Source organism: Choloepus didactylus, chromosome 24 (genome assembly GCF_015220235.1).
Source record: "Choloepus didactylus isolate mChoDid1 chromosome 24, mChoDid1.pri, whole genome shotgun sequence".
Taxonomy (NCBI): Eukaryota; Metazoa; Chordata; class Mammalia; order Pilosa; family Megalonychidae; genus Choloepus; species Choloepus didactylus.
This window is the reverse complement of record NC_051330.1, coordinates 19,353,581-19,370,089: the sequence shown is the minus strand read 5'-3', so window position 1 is coordinate 19,370,089 and position 16,509 is coordinate 19,353,581. Positions and strand designations below refer to the sequence as shown.

General features: G+C 39.3%; 1 protein-coding gene across 1 annotated transcript; it reads right to left on the bottom strand.

Moving 5' to 3' along the window:
• Positions 1 to 11,036: 11,036 nt before the first annotated feature.
• On the bottom strand, positions 11,037 to 12,772 carry LOC119520019 (zinc finger protein 317-like). Its single transcript, XM_037817764.1, is given in 2 exon segments — positions 11,037 to 11,838; positions 11,840 to 12,772. Coding segments are annotated over 2 exon segments (1,623 nt in total). The 5' UTR covers positions 12,769 to 12,772; the 3' UTR covers positions 11,037 to 11,144.
• Positions 12,773 to 16,509: the final 3,737 nt, after the last annotated feature.

The window sequence follows — 16,509 nt, the reverse complement described above, 5'->3', positions numbered from 1 at the left end:
TCTTTGAGTAGCTGCTCTAGGTGCTGTGTCTCTTCTGATCTTTTGATTTGGGTGCTTGGGCTTGGGTTATCCATATCGTCTGGTTTTTTCATATGCTTTATAATTTTCTGTTGTTTTTGGCCTCTTGGCATTTGCTGAACTTGATAGGGTTATTTTAGGATTTGTAGACCAATTGAAGTCCTTATTTCTAATTTATCAGATCTACAGCTTCGTGGAGTACACTTTCTCTAACTAACCAGCAGTTGGCATCCACGAGCCACCTGTTCTCCACAAGCCAGTTCTCCCCTGCTTAGCCTTTTTGGTGAGTGGGGGAGTGAGTCTTGTGGGGTCCAATTGGTGTACCAAGCTTGCGTGTGTAGTTGGTGTTGCCTGCCCTGTATATGGGGCGTGTTTCTGAGCAGTCCGGGGGGGGTGGCTCTAACATTCAAATCTCTCTGGTGATCCTAGAGTTTTAAAGCTGCTGCAATAGTCTAATCCTTCAGTTCAGTCCTGCCACAGTTTGTCTCTGCCACTTACCCACAAGTCCTTGGTATTGGCGTATGGCTCCTGAGACTTGCAAGTGTGCCCCTCTTCCAGGCCGTGCACCCCGGGTCCTCTGTTGAGGGATGACTGTGCTATGTCACAGGTGAGTGCCGTCCCCCCAGGGCAGTTCTGGGCTGCTGGGCTGTGTAGGGAGTCTCCCAGTCTGCTGAAATGATGGCTGAATGGGGCTTTGTTAATTCACACTGCTCTACCTTCCCAACTCTGGGACAATCAGCTGAGGTTGCAGGGAATGCTAATGTCCACGCCCAGTTTTGTGGTGTGTGCCTGTTATTTGAAGCACTTCCGTCACACTGGGTTGGCTGGGGCAGTTCTGGGCTATGGGGCTGGCGATGGGCAGGAGTGTTTCCTGTCCATCAGGATGATGGCTGTGAGCGGACACCCCCCTTTTCTTGGGAAGTTGTGGTGTTTAGTGAATTTTCTCAGCCACTGGATTATTGCGTTTTGTCTCAGAGCTGTCCTAGTTCTGCTCTTGATTTGACCTGCCCAAATTGCAAGTCTTTGAAGCTTTCTGTATATTGGGCTTCTTAGAGTAATTGTTTTAGAAAAAGAAGAAAGGATTAAAAAGAAAAAAAAAAAAAAGGGCCCTCCTCAGAGATCTAATGGGTTATTGAAGTCCTAAGAGACAAAGCAACCAGGGCCATTAAGGAAAGTTCCACAGGGCAGAGAGATCAGCTTTTCTTTGGGATTTGCATATGCGCCTCAGGGCCTGAGCTCGGGCCTGAGCTCTGCCCTTCGCCTTTCTATGTTCACCAGAAATCCAAAAATCCTCCGCTTTTATTTTGAAGTTTTTTGTGTTGTTTTTTTTCTATGCCTGTATCCTCTCTGCTGGGCTGGCTGCTCTCAGATTCTCTGGTGTCTGGTCTCAGTCTATCTATGGTTGGAGTTTGGATCAGTAGAATGAGTTTCCGATAAGGGCTGCCACTGCAGTTCTCCCTTCTCCTTCCCAGAGCTGACAGCCCCTCCTCCCATGGGACTGAGCCTGGCAGGGAGGGGCGCGGGTCCCCTGGCTGCAAAAACTTACAGATTTTGCTGATCTCAGCAGTTCCACGTTTTCATGAGTGTTGTATGAAGTATGCCCAAAGTCAGATTGCTCTGTGGTGTCCAGTCCACGCAGTTCCTGGCTTTCTACCTACTTTCCTAGAGGAGTAACTAAAACATACAGCTCACCAGTCTGCCATCTTGTCCTGCCTGCCTCTCCAACACTTTTACTTCTATATATATTTTTTCCTACAATTTTATAGGGTTATATTCACATACCATACATTTATCCACAGTGTACAATCAGTTGTTCATGGTATCATCATAAAGTTGTACATTTATCACCACAATCAGCACTTGACCATATTGATTACTACAAGAAAAATTGTTTTTTTAACAATAAGGAAAAAATGATAAAAAGAAAAATAACATGTCATACAATACAATATACTAGTAAGGACAGCAAATATCACCACTACCAAGAATCTCATATTCCTCCCCTATATCCCCCTCTCATATATATTTAGCATTGGCATATTGCCTTTGTTACATTTAATGGCGGTATATTACAATGTTACTCTTGACCATAGACTCCAGTTTGCTTTGATTATGTTTTTTCCCAAATACCATCCCCTTTTCAACTCTCTACATGGTTGACATTCATTTGCTTTCCCACATGCAAAAACATTTTTATATTTGTATATTTAGTGACAGTCGTTGGCCACTCCAGTTTTTGCCATGTTATACAGTCCCAGTCTTTATCATCTGTCTTTACCTCTGGTGTCATACATTCTCCTATCCCACCTCTTTCAGCTTTACTCACAGACATCTTTGTTCAGTGTACTTACAATACTGTGCTACCATCACACAGTATTATGCTATCTATTTCTGGATCTATGCAATCAGTCCCAAACATTCTGTAGTCCTTCAGCATCAAATGGCTGGTCTCTGCCCTCTTTCTATCTCCTGGTCACCTGTGTTGTCAGCTTTTAACTCCCAAAGTTTGTTCATTAATATCTGTTCATATTAGTGAGACCATACTGAATCTGTCGTTTTGTTTCTGGCTAACTTCACTCAACATAATGTCCTCAAGGTTCATCCACATTATTACATGATCCATGTCTTTGTTCTGTCTTACAGCTGCATAATATTCCATCATGTGTATATACCACAGTTTGTTTATCCACTCGTCCTTTGATGAACATTTGGCCTGTTTCCATCTCTTGGCAATTGTGAATAATGCTGCAATAAACATTAGTTTACAAATGTCTGTTTGTGTCTTAATTTTCAGTTCCTCTGAGTATATACCTAGCAATGCAATAGCTGGGTCATATGGCAAATCTATATTTAGCTTCCTGAGAAACCTCCACAATGTCTTCCAGAGTGGTTGCACCATTCTACATTCCCATCAACAATGAATAAGTGTGCCTCTTTCTCCACATCCTCTCCAGCACTTGTCATTTTCTGTTTTTTGATAATGGCCATTCTGGTAGATGTGACATGATATCTCATTGTGGTTTTGATTTGCATTTCCTTAGTAGCCAGTGAAGTTGAGCATTTTTTCATATGCTTTTGAGCCATTTGTATTTCCTCTTCGGAAAAATGTCTGTTCATGTCTTTTGCCCATTTTTTAATTGGATTGTTTGTCTTTCTGTTATTGAGTGCAGGATTCCTTTATGTATTTGGGATATTAAACCCTTATCTGATATGTGATTTCCAAATATCATCTCCCATTGTGTAGGTTGCCTTTTTACTTTTCTGACAAAGTCCTTTGATGTACAAAAGTGTTTAATTTTGAGGAGATCCCATTTGTCTATTTGTTCTATGGTTGCTTGCACCTTGGCTGTGAGGTCTAAGAAACCACCTCCTATCACAAGATCTTTAAGATATTGCCCTACATTTTCTTCTAAGAGTTTTATGGTCTTGGTACTAATGTTTAGGTCTTTGATCCACTTTGAGTTAATTTTGGTATAAGGTGTGAGATGAACATCTTCTTTCATTCTTTTGGAAATGGATATCCAGTTCTCCAAACACCATATATTGAACAGGCTGCTCTTTCCCAGTTGCTTCATCTTCACTGCCTTATCAAAGATCAGTTGTCCATAGATGTGAGGGTCTACTTCTGAACACTCAATTCAATTCCATTGATCAGTATATCTGTCCTTATGCCAGTACCATGCTGTTTTGAGCACTGTAGCTTTGCAATATGCTTCAAAGTCAGGTAGTGTGAGACCTCCCACTTCATTCCTCTTTCTCAAGATATGTTTCGCTATTCAGGGCACTTTACCCTTCCAAATAAATTTAGTTATTGGTTTTTCTATTTCTGTAAAGTAAGTTGTTGGGATTTGAATTGGTATTGCATTGAATCTGTAAATCAGTTTAGGTAAAATTGCCATCTTAACTATATTTAGTCTTCCAATCCATGAACATGGTATGTTCTTCCATTTTTTTAGGTCTTGTTCAATTTCTTTTAGCAGTTTCTTATAGTTTTCTATGTAAAGGTCTTTTGTGTCCTTAGTTAAGTTTATTCCTAAATACTTGATTCTTTTGGTTGCTATTGTAAATGGGATTTTTTTCTTGATTTCCTCCTCTTGTTGCACATTACTTGTGTATAGGAACACTACAGATTTTTGCATGTTGATCTTTAGCCTGCTACTTTGCTGTATTCATTGACTAGTTCTAGTAGCTTTGCTATAGATTTTTCTGGATTTCCTACTTATAGAATCATGTCATCTGCAAATAGTGAAAGTTTTACTTCTTCCTCTCCAATTTGGATGCCTTTTATTTCTTTTTCTTGCCTAATTGCTCTAGCTAGAACTTCCAGCACAATGTTGAATAACAATGGTGATAGTGGGCATCCCTGTCTTGTTCCTGATCTTAGAGGAAAAGCTTTCAGTCTCTCCCTATTGAATGTGATGTTAGCTGTGGATTTTTCATATATTGCCTTTATCATATTGAAAAAGTTCCCTTCTATTCCTATCCTTTGAAGTGTTTTCATCAGGAAAGGATGTTGAATTTTGTCAAATGCCTTTTCTGCATCAATCAAGATGATCATGTGGTTCTTCTGCTTTGATTTATTGATATGATGTATTACATTAATTGATTTTCTTGTGTTGAACCAGCCTTGCATACCTGGAATAAATCCCACCTGGTTGTGATGTATAATTCTTTTAATGTGCTGCTGGATTCAATTTGCTTTTCTTGGAAGTTATCATTTCATCTAAGTTGTCTAGTTTATTAACATATAGTTGCTCATAGTATCTTGTTGAGGATTTTTGCATCTATATTCATTAAAGAAATTGGTCTATAATTTTCTTTTTTTGTAGTATCTTTGTCTGGTTTTGGTATTAGGGTGATGTTGGCTTCATAGAAAGAGTTAGGTAGCTTTCCCTCTTCTTCAATTTTTTTGAAGAGTTTGAGCAGGATTGGTACTAATTCGTTCTTGAATGCTTGGTAGAATTCACATGTGAAACCATCTGGTCCTGGGCTTTTCCTTTTTGGGAGCTTTTTGATGACTGACTCAATCTCTTTACTTGTGATTGGTTTGCTGAGGTCATCTATTTGTTCTTGAGTTAATGTTGGTTGTTTATGCTTTTCTAGGAAGTTGTCCATTTCATCTAAGTTGTCTAGTTTATTAACATATAGTTGCTCATAGTATCTTCTGATTATCTCCTTAATTTCTGCAGGGTTGGTAGTTATATTTCCTTTTCCATTTCTGATTGCATTTATTTGCGTCTGCTCTCTGTTTTTTTGTTAGCCTAGCCAGTGGTCCATCAATTTTATTGATTTTCTCAAAGAACCAACTTCTGGTTTTGTTGATTCTCTCTATTGTTTTCCTGTCCTCAGTTGCATTTATTTCTGCTCTAATCTTTGTTATTTCTTCCCTTCTGCTTGCTTTGGAGTTAGTTTTCTGTTCTTTCTCTAATTCCTCCAGGTGAACAGTTAATTCTTTAATTTTTGCTCACTTCTCTTTTAATATAGGCATTTAGGGCAATAAATTTCCCTCTCAGCACCGCCTTTGCTGCATCCCATAAGTTTTGATAAGTTATGTTTTCATTGTCATTTGCCTCGAGGTATTTACTAATTTCTCTTGTAATTTCTTCCTTTACCCACTGGTTTTCTAAGAAGGTGTTGTTTAGCCTCCATATGTTTGTGAATTTTATGACCTTCTACCTTTTATTTATTTCCAACTTCATTCCATTGTGGTCTGAGAAAGTGTTTTGTATGATATCAATATTTTTAAATTTGTTGAAACTTGCTTTGTGACCCAACATATGGTCTATCCTAGAGAATGTTCCATGAGCACTTGAGAAAAAAGTGTATCCTGCTGTTGTTGGATGTAGTGTTCTATAAATGTCTGTCAAGTCTAGTTCATTTATCATACAATTCAACATTTCTGTTTCTTTAGTGATGCTCTGTCTAGATGTTCTATCCATTGAAGAGAGTGGTGTATTGAAGTCTCCAACTCCTTTCAGTGATCGCAGTGTTTGCCTCATGAATTTTGAGGCATTCTGGCTTGCTGCATAAATATTTATGATTGTTATGTTTTCTTGATGAATTGACCCTTTAATAAATATTTTATTAAGAAATATTTACTAAATAAATAAATATTAAATAAATATTAATACATATTTATTAATATTATTATATTATATTATTATTACATTATATTAATATTATTATAATATATTATTAATAAATATTTATGATTGTTATGTTTTCTTGATGAATTGACCCTTTTATTAATATATAGTGTCCTTTATTAATATATAGTGTCCTTCTTTGTCTCTTTTAATTGTTTTGCTTTTGAAGTCTAACTTGTCTGATATTAATATAGGTACTCTCGCTTTTTTCCGGTTGTTGTTTGCATGAAATATCTTTTTCCAACCTTTCACTTTCAGTCTATTTTTGTCCTTGTGTCTAAAGTGAGTTTCTTGTAGACAGCATAGAGATGGGTCCTGTTTTTTAATCCATTCTGCCAGTCTGTGTCTTTTTATTGGGGAGTTTAATCCATTTACATTTAGTGTTATTACTGTAAGGGCAGTACTTTCTACTACCATTTTGTTTTTTGGAATTTATATGTCATGTCTTATTTTTTCCTCTCCTTTTACCTTTCCTGATAATCTTCATTTCTGCACTCTTCTCCAGCTCTGTCTCTCCTGTCTTTCCCTATCAGCCTGTAGCACTCCCTTTAGTATTTCTTGTAGTGCCAGTCTCTTATTCACAAACTCTCTCAGTGTCTGTTTGTCTGAAAATGTTTTAATCTCTCCCTCATTTTAGAAGGAAAGTTTTGCTGGATATAGAATTCTCAGTTGGCAGTTTTTCTCTTTCAGTATCTTAAATATATCATGCCACTGTCTTCTTGCCTCCATGGTTTCTGCAGAGAAATCTGTACATAGTCTTATTGACTTTCCCTTGTATGTGATGGATTGCTTTTCTCTTGCTGCTTTCAGAATCCCCTCTTTGTCTTTGACATTGGACAATCTGACCAGTAAGTGTCTTGGAGTAGGTCTATTGGGATCTATTCTATTTGGGGTATGTTGTACTTCTTGAATCTCTAATTTTCTGTCTTTTATAAGAGTTGGGAAATTTTCAGTGAATATGTCTTGTATTACTTTTTCTGCCCCTTTTCCCCTCTCTTCTCCTTCTGGGATACCCATAACATGTATATTTGTACGTTTCATGTTGTCACTCAGCTCCCTAAGACCCTGCTCATATTTTTCCATTTTCTTCACCATCTGTTCTTTTGTGTGTATGAATTTGAATGACCTGTCTTCCAGTTCACTGATCCTTTCTTCTTCCTGTTCAAATCTACTGTTGTGCCCCTCCATTGTGTTTTTCATCTCCTCCATTGTGGCCTTCATTCCCATGAGTTCTGCCATTTGTTTTTTTAAGTTTATGAATTCTTCTTTATGGTCATCCAGTGTCTTCTTTATATCCTTCAGCTCTTTTGCTATATCTTCCTTCATTTCATCAAATTTATTTAGCATTAGTTGCCTCCAGTCCTGTATCTCAGCTGAGCTATTAGTTTGTTCCTTTGGCTGGTTCATGTTTTCGTGTTTCCTGGTATGGCTTGTTATCTTAAGTTGTCTAGGCATCTGATTTTCTTGATTAGTTTATTTTGGAGCTTGTTTTCTATCTTTTACCTAGTGGTTTTCTTGTTGGTTGGCTTTGTTCTCTGGCCTCTGTTATTCACTTCAACTTATTCTAGACCTCTCACTTAGGTTCTATTTAGTTGATTAGAATTTTTCCCCTGTTGTTTTTTTCTGTTTCTTGCTCTGCCTCTATGTAACCTTTTTGTGAGTGGGTCTCCTCAGATATGGTCAACCCTAGTCAGATTTTCCCAGTCTAGTGAGGCCCAGGTCTCATTGGGATTGTATGGAGTTTTCCTGAGAATGAGACCCTCCTATGAGGCCTTTAGAATTGGTGCTTCTCCTCTCCTGTCCAGCAGGTGGTGCTGGCCAGCCTGCAGCTCCCCCACCAGTGTAAGGAGGTATGTAGACTTTAGTTCTCCTGGTGACTCTGATCCTGTCGGGGGCATGGCTGTCTGAAGCCAGAATCTGAATTCCAGCCCCTGGGGTCTGAGTTCCCAAAAGGAGGACTGCCAGTTGAGCTGGACCTCCCTCCACTCTCCCAATCCTCAGAACCTCAGTTGTCTCTTAGGGGCACTATTCCCTTCTCCCCTCTCCTCTTTGGGGCCTCTCCAGGTAGATTCCTTGGTCAGCCTGAGTTGCCAATTAAAGACGGGGTTGGAGACCTTCAGTAGTGAATATGGAGCTCATAAACACTGTGGGTACTCCATCTCCCCCCAAGCCCAGGCTAGTCCCTCAACCTGGGCTTTCCGATAGAAAATAACCACATATATTACTTTTAGATTAAAAAAAATAGAAAAAAAAAAAACAAGAAAAAGAAAAAAAAGGAGTCTCTTTTAAAAGTCTTTCCCCAGCCTGGAAGTTTTGTCAGTGTCAGAATAGAGCATTTAAAGATATGCTTTGGGCTATTGTCTGATAATTACTCTCCAACAGCTTCAGTTCCACCCCTGCTGGGGGCTTTTGAAATGCAAAAAGATAAGGGATCAGTGAGAAGCCAGAAGGGACAAAATGTAGGGAAAAAATGGCTTTTTTGGAGTCTGGGAATGTGTGCCCACTTTTACATGCCCCCACTTCTTGGAGCCCAGCCCTTCTTTAGCACCCCAGCTCCCAAAATTAGTTAATTAATTTAATTAATTCTGCAGTTGAGGCTGGGTTGAGCCTCCCTTCTTGCCCTCAGGAGATTGCTGTTTTTTGGTTTTTTTTTCTCCCCCCTTTCTGGGAGCTGGCAGCAAGACAGTCTCTGTGGTCTGGGTGGGGAGAGACGCCAGAACCCTGGTCCGGGGGACTTACAATGTTCACTAGGATCTCAGCTTTTTCTCCAATTCCAAACTTGCGTCCGATGTGTGACTGGTTACTGGAGACCCTGAAAACACTGTTTCATATAGTTCTTGGGTAATTGCCAGCTGCTCTAGGGGAGAGATGAAATTTACTCCTCATGACTCCGCCATCTTGCCCCACCTCCTCTGGTCCATAAACTTTTTACTTCCTACATATGCTAAAAGGAAAACACATAAAATTTAATGATAAATCAATGGGTTTGGACATATAATATACAAACATAACTTGTGGTAAGAAAGTTAGGGGGACAGAGGCATAGAGGAAAATAGCCTTTTATAAATGTTGTGTGAGTTGAATCATGGAAGGAAGAAAGAGTCAAAATGATATAGTATAACTTTTTTTTTTTTTTTGCAGCTTAAACCAATATTTATTTTTTCTCATTTAACAAGAAGTCCAGGGTTTGAGCAGTCAAAGCCACTGGAGAGACCAGGATAATTGTGACTTTTCTACAATGTCCACCTTAGACTGTGGCTTTCATCCTCAGTCATGAGATGGATCCTTTAACACAAGGTACTGGATCTCCTTTCAAGGTTGGAAGTAGGGAGGGGAGAGAAAGGAATAAAACATATAGAGAAAAATGCAAATAAGATGCACTCTTTCTCAAGAGCTTTTCCAGAAGCCTACACAGTGACTTCTGCTTAACTATCAATGGCCAGGGCTGTGTGACATGGATACTGTTAGCTGAAATAAAACCTAGAAGATGAGAGATTTAAAAAAATAGCAGATTTGACTAATCTGACAAAACAGATTCTCTAGATATGGAAGAAGCTGAGTGTGACTATTAGAGAAACAACTAGAAGTATAATTCATCCTTGGCCAGACGAGAGGCTCAAACTTACCAAAGAGTCCATTTGATGAAGACAATCATGTTCCAATGCATTTAAATCAGATACCAGAAACAAAAAGGTACTAAAAAATACCCATGTTACACTTCTAAATATCCCATTGGTCAAATAGGTTATTTAAAAGGGAATTAAACATATCAAGAATGAAGTTATAATTAAAATACTATACACAAACCTTTGTAATTAGGCTTAAGAGTTATCTAGAGGAACATAAAATTCATAAAGACTGAAAATTAACAAGCGAGTGTCTGTTTTCAGAATGAAAAAATGATAAGACAATCCCACATTCACTGGAAAATCCCAAAGGATTTGTCTCCCATTATCAATTCTCATATGCACAGGAAGTGAGGGTGTGTGGCTAAAAGCATCTCCACACTGACTGCATCCAGAGGGATTATCTGCAGTGCAAGTTTCACATGTTCCTGAAAGAGGGATCACACAGATTATAATTAAAACATTTGAAGATTTTCCTAGTGTGAATATTCAGATATTTCATAAAAATTACTTATTGTAGACCAGGGTTTCTCAAACTTAGCAATATTAGCATTTGGGGACAGATACTTATTTGTTGTTGGGAGCTCCTGTGCTTTATAGAATGTTTAGAAGCATTCCTGATGTCTCCCCACTTAAATGCCAATAGCACATATCCACCAGCTGCAATAACCAAAAATGTCTCCAGACATTATGAAATATTCCCTGGCCAGCAAAATCACCCCTAGCTGAGAGTCACTGCTTTTAATTAAGGGTTGGCAAAGTTTTTCTATAAAGGGCCAGACCAGAAGTATTTTAGCCTTTGTAAGCCACATATGTTCTCTGTTACACGTTCTTTCAAAATGTAAAAACTATTTTTAACTTGTGGGCCATACTGACATCTCCTGTAAACTTTCCCACATTCCTTACTTTATAGGTTTTTCTCTTCAGAGTCATTTCTTTCATGAAGAATTCAATGTGAGACCAGAAAAGGCTTTCTCTGTCATTTTCTTTAGATATTCTCCTGTTTGCACTTATATGCAAGAAGTGAAGTGGTAAAAAAGTCATTTCCACATTAAATATAAAACTATAGGATTTCTCTCCATAAGTTCTCACATTGCAAACATATACACATTTGTTAAGAACTGAACATGCACTAACAGCTTCTTCTTCCAAACAGATATAAGTTTTCTTCTCAGCACAAGTTCTCACAGGTGTCCTAGGTGATGAAGAACTCAAATCTTCCCACTGTTATAAAAATTTGGATTCTCCCAAGTTACATGTATTCTTTTGTGCACATAAGGTGAGAACTCATGAGGACTTTCTTGCCTTCCTTATATCTACGAGTCTGAGCTTGTTTCTCTTAAAGAAGGCACATTCACTGGAGCCTTTTCCACATCGATGACACAAAGAGCTTCTCTCCCCGGTGAGTTTTCACATGACTCCTAAGAGACGAATGATCACTGAAGGCTTTCCCACAGACAAGACATTCATAGGGTTTCTCCCCAGTGTGTATTCTCCTGTGCACATTAAGGTTAGAGCCTATGCTGAAGGCTTTCCCACAATGATCACACTCATATGGCTTCTCTCCTGTGTGAGTTCTCATATGTGTCTTAAGCGTTGACTGGTTTCTGAAGCCTTTTCCACACTGTCTACATTCAACATATTTCTTTACAAGATGAATGCTCATATGCCTCCTCCGTGATAAATAATCACTGAAGACTTTCCCACACACAGTACATTCATAGCGTCTCTCTTGAGTATGTATTTTCCTGTGTGCAGTTAGATTTGAGCTTGTGCTGAAAGCTTTCCCACATAGGTCACACCCATATGGTTTCTCTCCAGTGTGAGAATTCATGTGTGTCTTAAGGATTGATTGGTTTCTGAAGGCTTTTCCACACAGTCTACATTCAACAGGTTTCTTTACAACATGAATTCTCATATGTTTCCTCCATGATATGAGATCACCAAAGATTTTTACACATTCTTTACATTCATATGTTTTCTCTATCAGGTGGTTTTTCTTGTGCAAATTGAAGTTAGACTTCCATCGGAAGGCTTTTCCACACTGTGCATTCATAGGGTTTCTCTCCAGTGTGATTCCTGACATGTTCTTTAAGATGTGAGGGATGCTGGAAAGCTTTTCCACAATCGTGACATTCATAGGGCCTCTCTCCAGTGTGTGTTCTCCTGTGTGCAGTAAGGTGACAGCTCCTGCCATAGGCCTTCCCACATTGATCACACTCATAAGGTCTCTCTCCAGTGTGAATTCTCATGTGTATCTTCAGGGAGGAGAGGGTTCGGAATGCATTTCCACACTGACTGCATTCAAAGGGTTTCTCTTTGGTGTGAGTCCTGACATGACTCCTAAGGGCTGAAGGATCATTGAAGGCTTTACCACAGGCATTGCATTCATAAGGTTTCTCCCCAGTGTGTATTCTCTTGTGATGTGTAAGGGAAGATCTTGTGGTAAAGGCCTTCTGACACTGGTGACATTCATACAGGTTTTTTCCACCATAAATGCTCATATGATGGGTGAAAGGTGAGCTGTCTTTAAAAGCTACCCCATAATCACGGCGGTGATAGGGCCTCTTCCCAGTGCACCTTCCCATTTGCTGAGTAAGATGAGTGCCTATGCTGAAGACTTCAAACAAGTGAGTATATTCAGTGGGTTTCTCTCTAAGATGAGTTCTTTCCATTTCCACATGACTGGATGTTTCTTTCCCAAAAATATCATCCATAAGAATTGACCATTTGTTTTTTGATGAAGTCCCCCAATCTGGACAAATATCTTGGTGAATTTCTGTCTCCTCTGTCCTCAGCTCTTCTTGTTCTAAGTGGGAGATGAGGCTGGGTTTGCCATGTTGATACCCCACTGATGCTAGGTTGCTATAGTTCTCCAGCATTACATCTTTGTATAGTTTTCTCTGAGAAGAATCCAACAAAGTCCACTCCTTCTCAGTAAATTCCACAGCAACATCCTGGAAAGTCACTGATTCCATTCCTCAGCCCATGTGCCTTGCAGCCACCGCCTCCTGAGAGTAATCGATATAGTATAACTTTACAGAAGAAAATTTATTGATTACAAGACTACAAAAATTTATCATTAATGATACAATAGTTGAAAGTAAGGTGCTCTGTCCAGCTGACAAAGGAAAGGAAAAGAAAAACTCACCAAACCTGGGAAAGCCCCCACATCTGATACTACTGGCTGGGGAAGTCCTGGTCTTTATCCAGTCAGAGTCCCAGATGGCACATAGTCCCAGACAAAACATCCCCTCTTGGGTGAAACCTCCAACATGTCCTGGGACCCTGGCCAGTGCTTATGGCAATTTGTACAGGAATAGAAGTGCTTTGCTGCATGTCTGAAGGAAGGGCTAATTCCTTAGGACAACCACAAGACTTCCTTATGTTAGCTTCACCAGCATGTCTGAAGGGGGTGAGCCTACCTTTCAGTGGAGGTACAGGTGATCTATTAACTATTGTCAAAATCCCTAGGCACTCTGTTAAGATTTAGTGACTTCCCTGTAGAAAAATCAGCACCCACTAATATGCAGGGCAGTGAAATGCTTATGTTTCATGTTGGTTTTATCCACATATTACACTTTCTATAATTTCTAAAACAATATTGAAGTTAAGTTGATATCAAAACAAATGAAGTTGTAATAGATTTATGATGTCAAATTTAAGCCCCATGGTAACAATAAATAATGTATTAGGTAGTGACCTGTGACCAAAGGGTGGAGGCTGGATGTGGAACGCTGGAGGGATGCCTCAAGAAGCAACAAGAATGAGTGAAAATAGGAAAGAGAAGCACAAAAAAGAGCTCAAAAGTCAAAGCAGGACAAGTTTGAATTCAGAGAACAGAAGCCTGGAGGGATGGGCCAGTTCCTTTTTTGATACTCAAAAGCTTGAAGGGAGAAGATAGAGAAGGGAGACAGTGGGTGACAAAATAAACCTCTGTCCAAGAAACTGCATTTTGTTTCCCAGATTTGATTTGGGAGGACATGGCATGCTTAGGGGCCTAAGATACTGAACCTGGGTTCTCTGAGTTTGTCCCAGGGTGATCTGGCTGGAGGCAGCCTCCTTGGCTTTGTCCTCATTCTCAGAACATGACCCATCACCAGAGGAGCCCAAAGCATAACCTTCAGATTACCAGCCAGCGTGTGTCCACTGCATGCCTGTGGTAGCCTCTCCAGCTGTCCTGTAGGGAAAAAATGCTGAAAAACAGGTGCATGGCTCAACCCTTATGCACAATGTCTTATTCTCATGGGCTTCACCTCAGATGGCAAAATGTCTTAGACCAGAGCTTCCGTCCCCTTGTCCCAGGGAAAGACTTCTCCACCTGCCTCCCCTACTCCAAGCTACCAGTTGCCTTCCAAGGCCAGAGACTGACAAGGAAGTACTCCAATTTTAGTGGATAGTGGTAGACATTATCCTAAGCCTTTTATGAGTATCACCTCACTGGATTCTCAAAACAGGCCATTGGATAGAATCCATTGTTATCCCCATTTTATTATATAAGGAAATGGAGGCAGAGAGAGGTTTGTTGAGTTTCCTGGGCTCACATTGTTGGTAAATGATAGACTCAGGCTCCTTCAAGAACCATGTTATAAAACCCGAGCTGTATACACTCTGACAGCCACATCCCCAAGCCTAGTGAGCCTTCCCCCAGCTCTGGTCCCAGTTCTAGCCCCTTACATGTTGCTCTATCTAGGTCTTTAGTTCATCATTTCCAGAGCAGCATTACCTCTGCCCCACATAAAATAAAACAGTCCTTAAAGGGAGAGATCAGGCCAGGTTGAACCCTGCATCTGTCATGGGCTGTGTGGACACCCAAGCCTTGGGGCTTGGACTCCAGTCTCCACAACAATGTAAGTGAGAAGTCATGCTCTCTTCCCATGTGCTTTAGTGAGAAGGAATACTCAGAAGCATCATTTTGCTTTATTACAAAGCTAAACCTGACCCCTAACACATAGGGAAGGCCAAACTTTGTGATAGTTCACCTAAGACTGGGCCCTCTAGGAAAGCAAGATGGAAGGTGACCATGGAAGTCAAAGACTTCCCTTGTACTACCAAATTTTGTCCTATTCCTAGGTGGTTAAAGGGCCCTGGGCCCTTGAGTGGCTCCACTGGTTAAAGGGCAGAGGGCAGTAGTTGGATGTGGGGTGCAGCTCTGGGCAGTGTGGGGTCCATGTGGAGTCATGGGGAATGTTCTCAAAGTAAATGGAGGTAAGAAGCATGACTTATAATCTTCTGTCTTTCCTGCAATTGATGACTTTGAAATGTATTTTATTTTGTTCTTTTCTTCAAATGCCTTTTATCTCCCTCATCTTAGTTACTACCTCTCTTGGTTTGTCTCCTACAATCCCCACCTCTCCTCAGTCTTTTTATTTAATTGGATATTTTAAAGATAATTATGGATTCACATGCAGCTATTAGAGATAATACATAGAGTCCCATGTACCCTTTATCCAGTTTTCCCAAGAGGTAACAATTTGCAGAACTACAGTACAATATCACAAGCAAGATATTGAAATTGATGCAATGCACTGAAATCACTCATTATTCCCCAGTTATTTCTTGTACTCATGTGAGTGTAAAGTTAGTTCTATACAATTTTATCACATGTGTTGGTTCATGTATCAACCATCACAGACAAAATACAGAATATTTCTATCACTGCAAAGAACCTGGAACAGCCCTTCTATGACAACACCCACTTCCCTCTCCCATCCCCATCCCTAATGCCTAGCAGTCACAAACTTGTATTCCATCCTTATAATTTTGTCATTTCAAGAATGCCATATAAATGGCATCATATAGTATGAAAACTTTCATCCTGGATTTTTTCACTCAACATAATTCACTTGAGATTCATTCAAATTGTGTACATCATAGTTTGCTTCTTTATATTTCTGAGTAGTATTCCATCACACATTGAAGGGCATCTGGACCATTTCCAGTTTTGGCTATTATGAATATAGCTGGATATGAATGTGTTTAATTTCATTTGAAAACGTTTTCCAGTTTAGCTGTACCATTTTTCATCCCACAAGTAATGTCTGAGTGATACATTTTCTCTGAATACTCACCAGCAATTGGTGCTACAAATGTTTTTTTATTATTATTTTTTATTTTAGCTATTCTGATAGGTGTGCAGTGTGAGCTCATTGAGGTTTCAATTTGCAATTCCTTATGGCTAGTGATGTTGAACATATTTTCATGTGGCTATTCGCCATCTATGTACCCTCTTCAGTAAAATGTCTTTCCATATTCTTTTCTGCTCTTCTAAAAAGAACAATTTGGAGTTGTTTACTGTTGTGTTTTGAGAATTCTCTTTATATTCTAGATATCAGTTCTTTGTCAGATATGTGGTTTGCAAACATTTTCTCCAAGTCTGTAGCTTGTGTTTACATTCTCACAGATCAAAATATTTTAATTTGGATGAAGTTCAATGCAGCATTTTTGCTTTTATGAGTTTTGCATCTGGTGTCAAGTGTAAGAACCCATCATGTATTCCTAGGTCCCAGAGATTTCTTTTGTGCTTTATTTTATGACCAAACTTTGTAGAGATTTACATTTAAGTCCAGAATCCATTTTGAGTCAATTATTTTATAAACTGTGAGGTTTCAGTTAACATTCATTATATAACTCCTTTCAGTCCTATCAGTTTATTTCATGTATTTTAAGGCTCAGTTGCTTAGTGCATACACATTTAGGTTTGTTATGTCTATTATGAT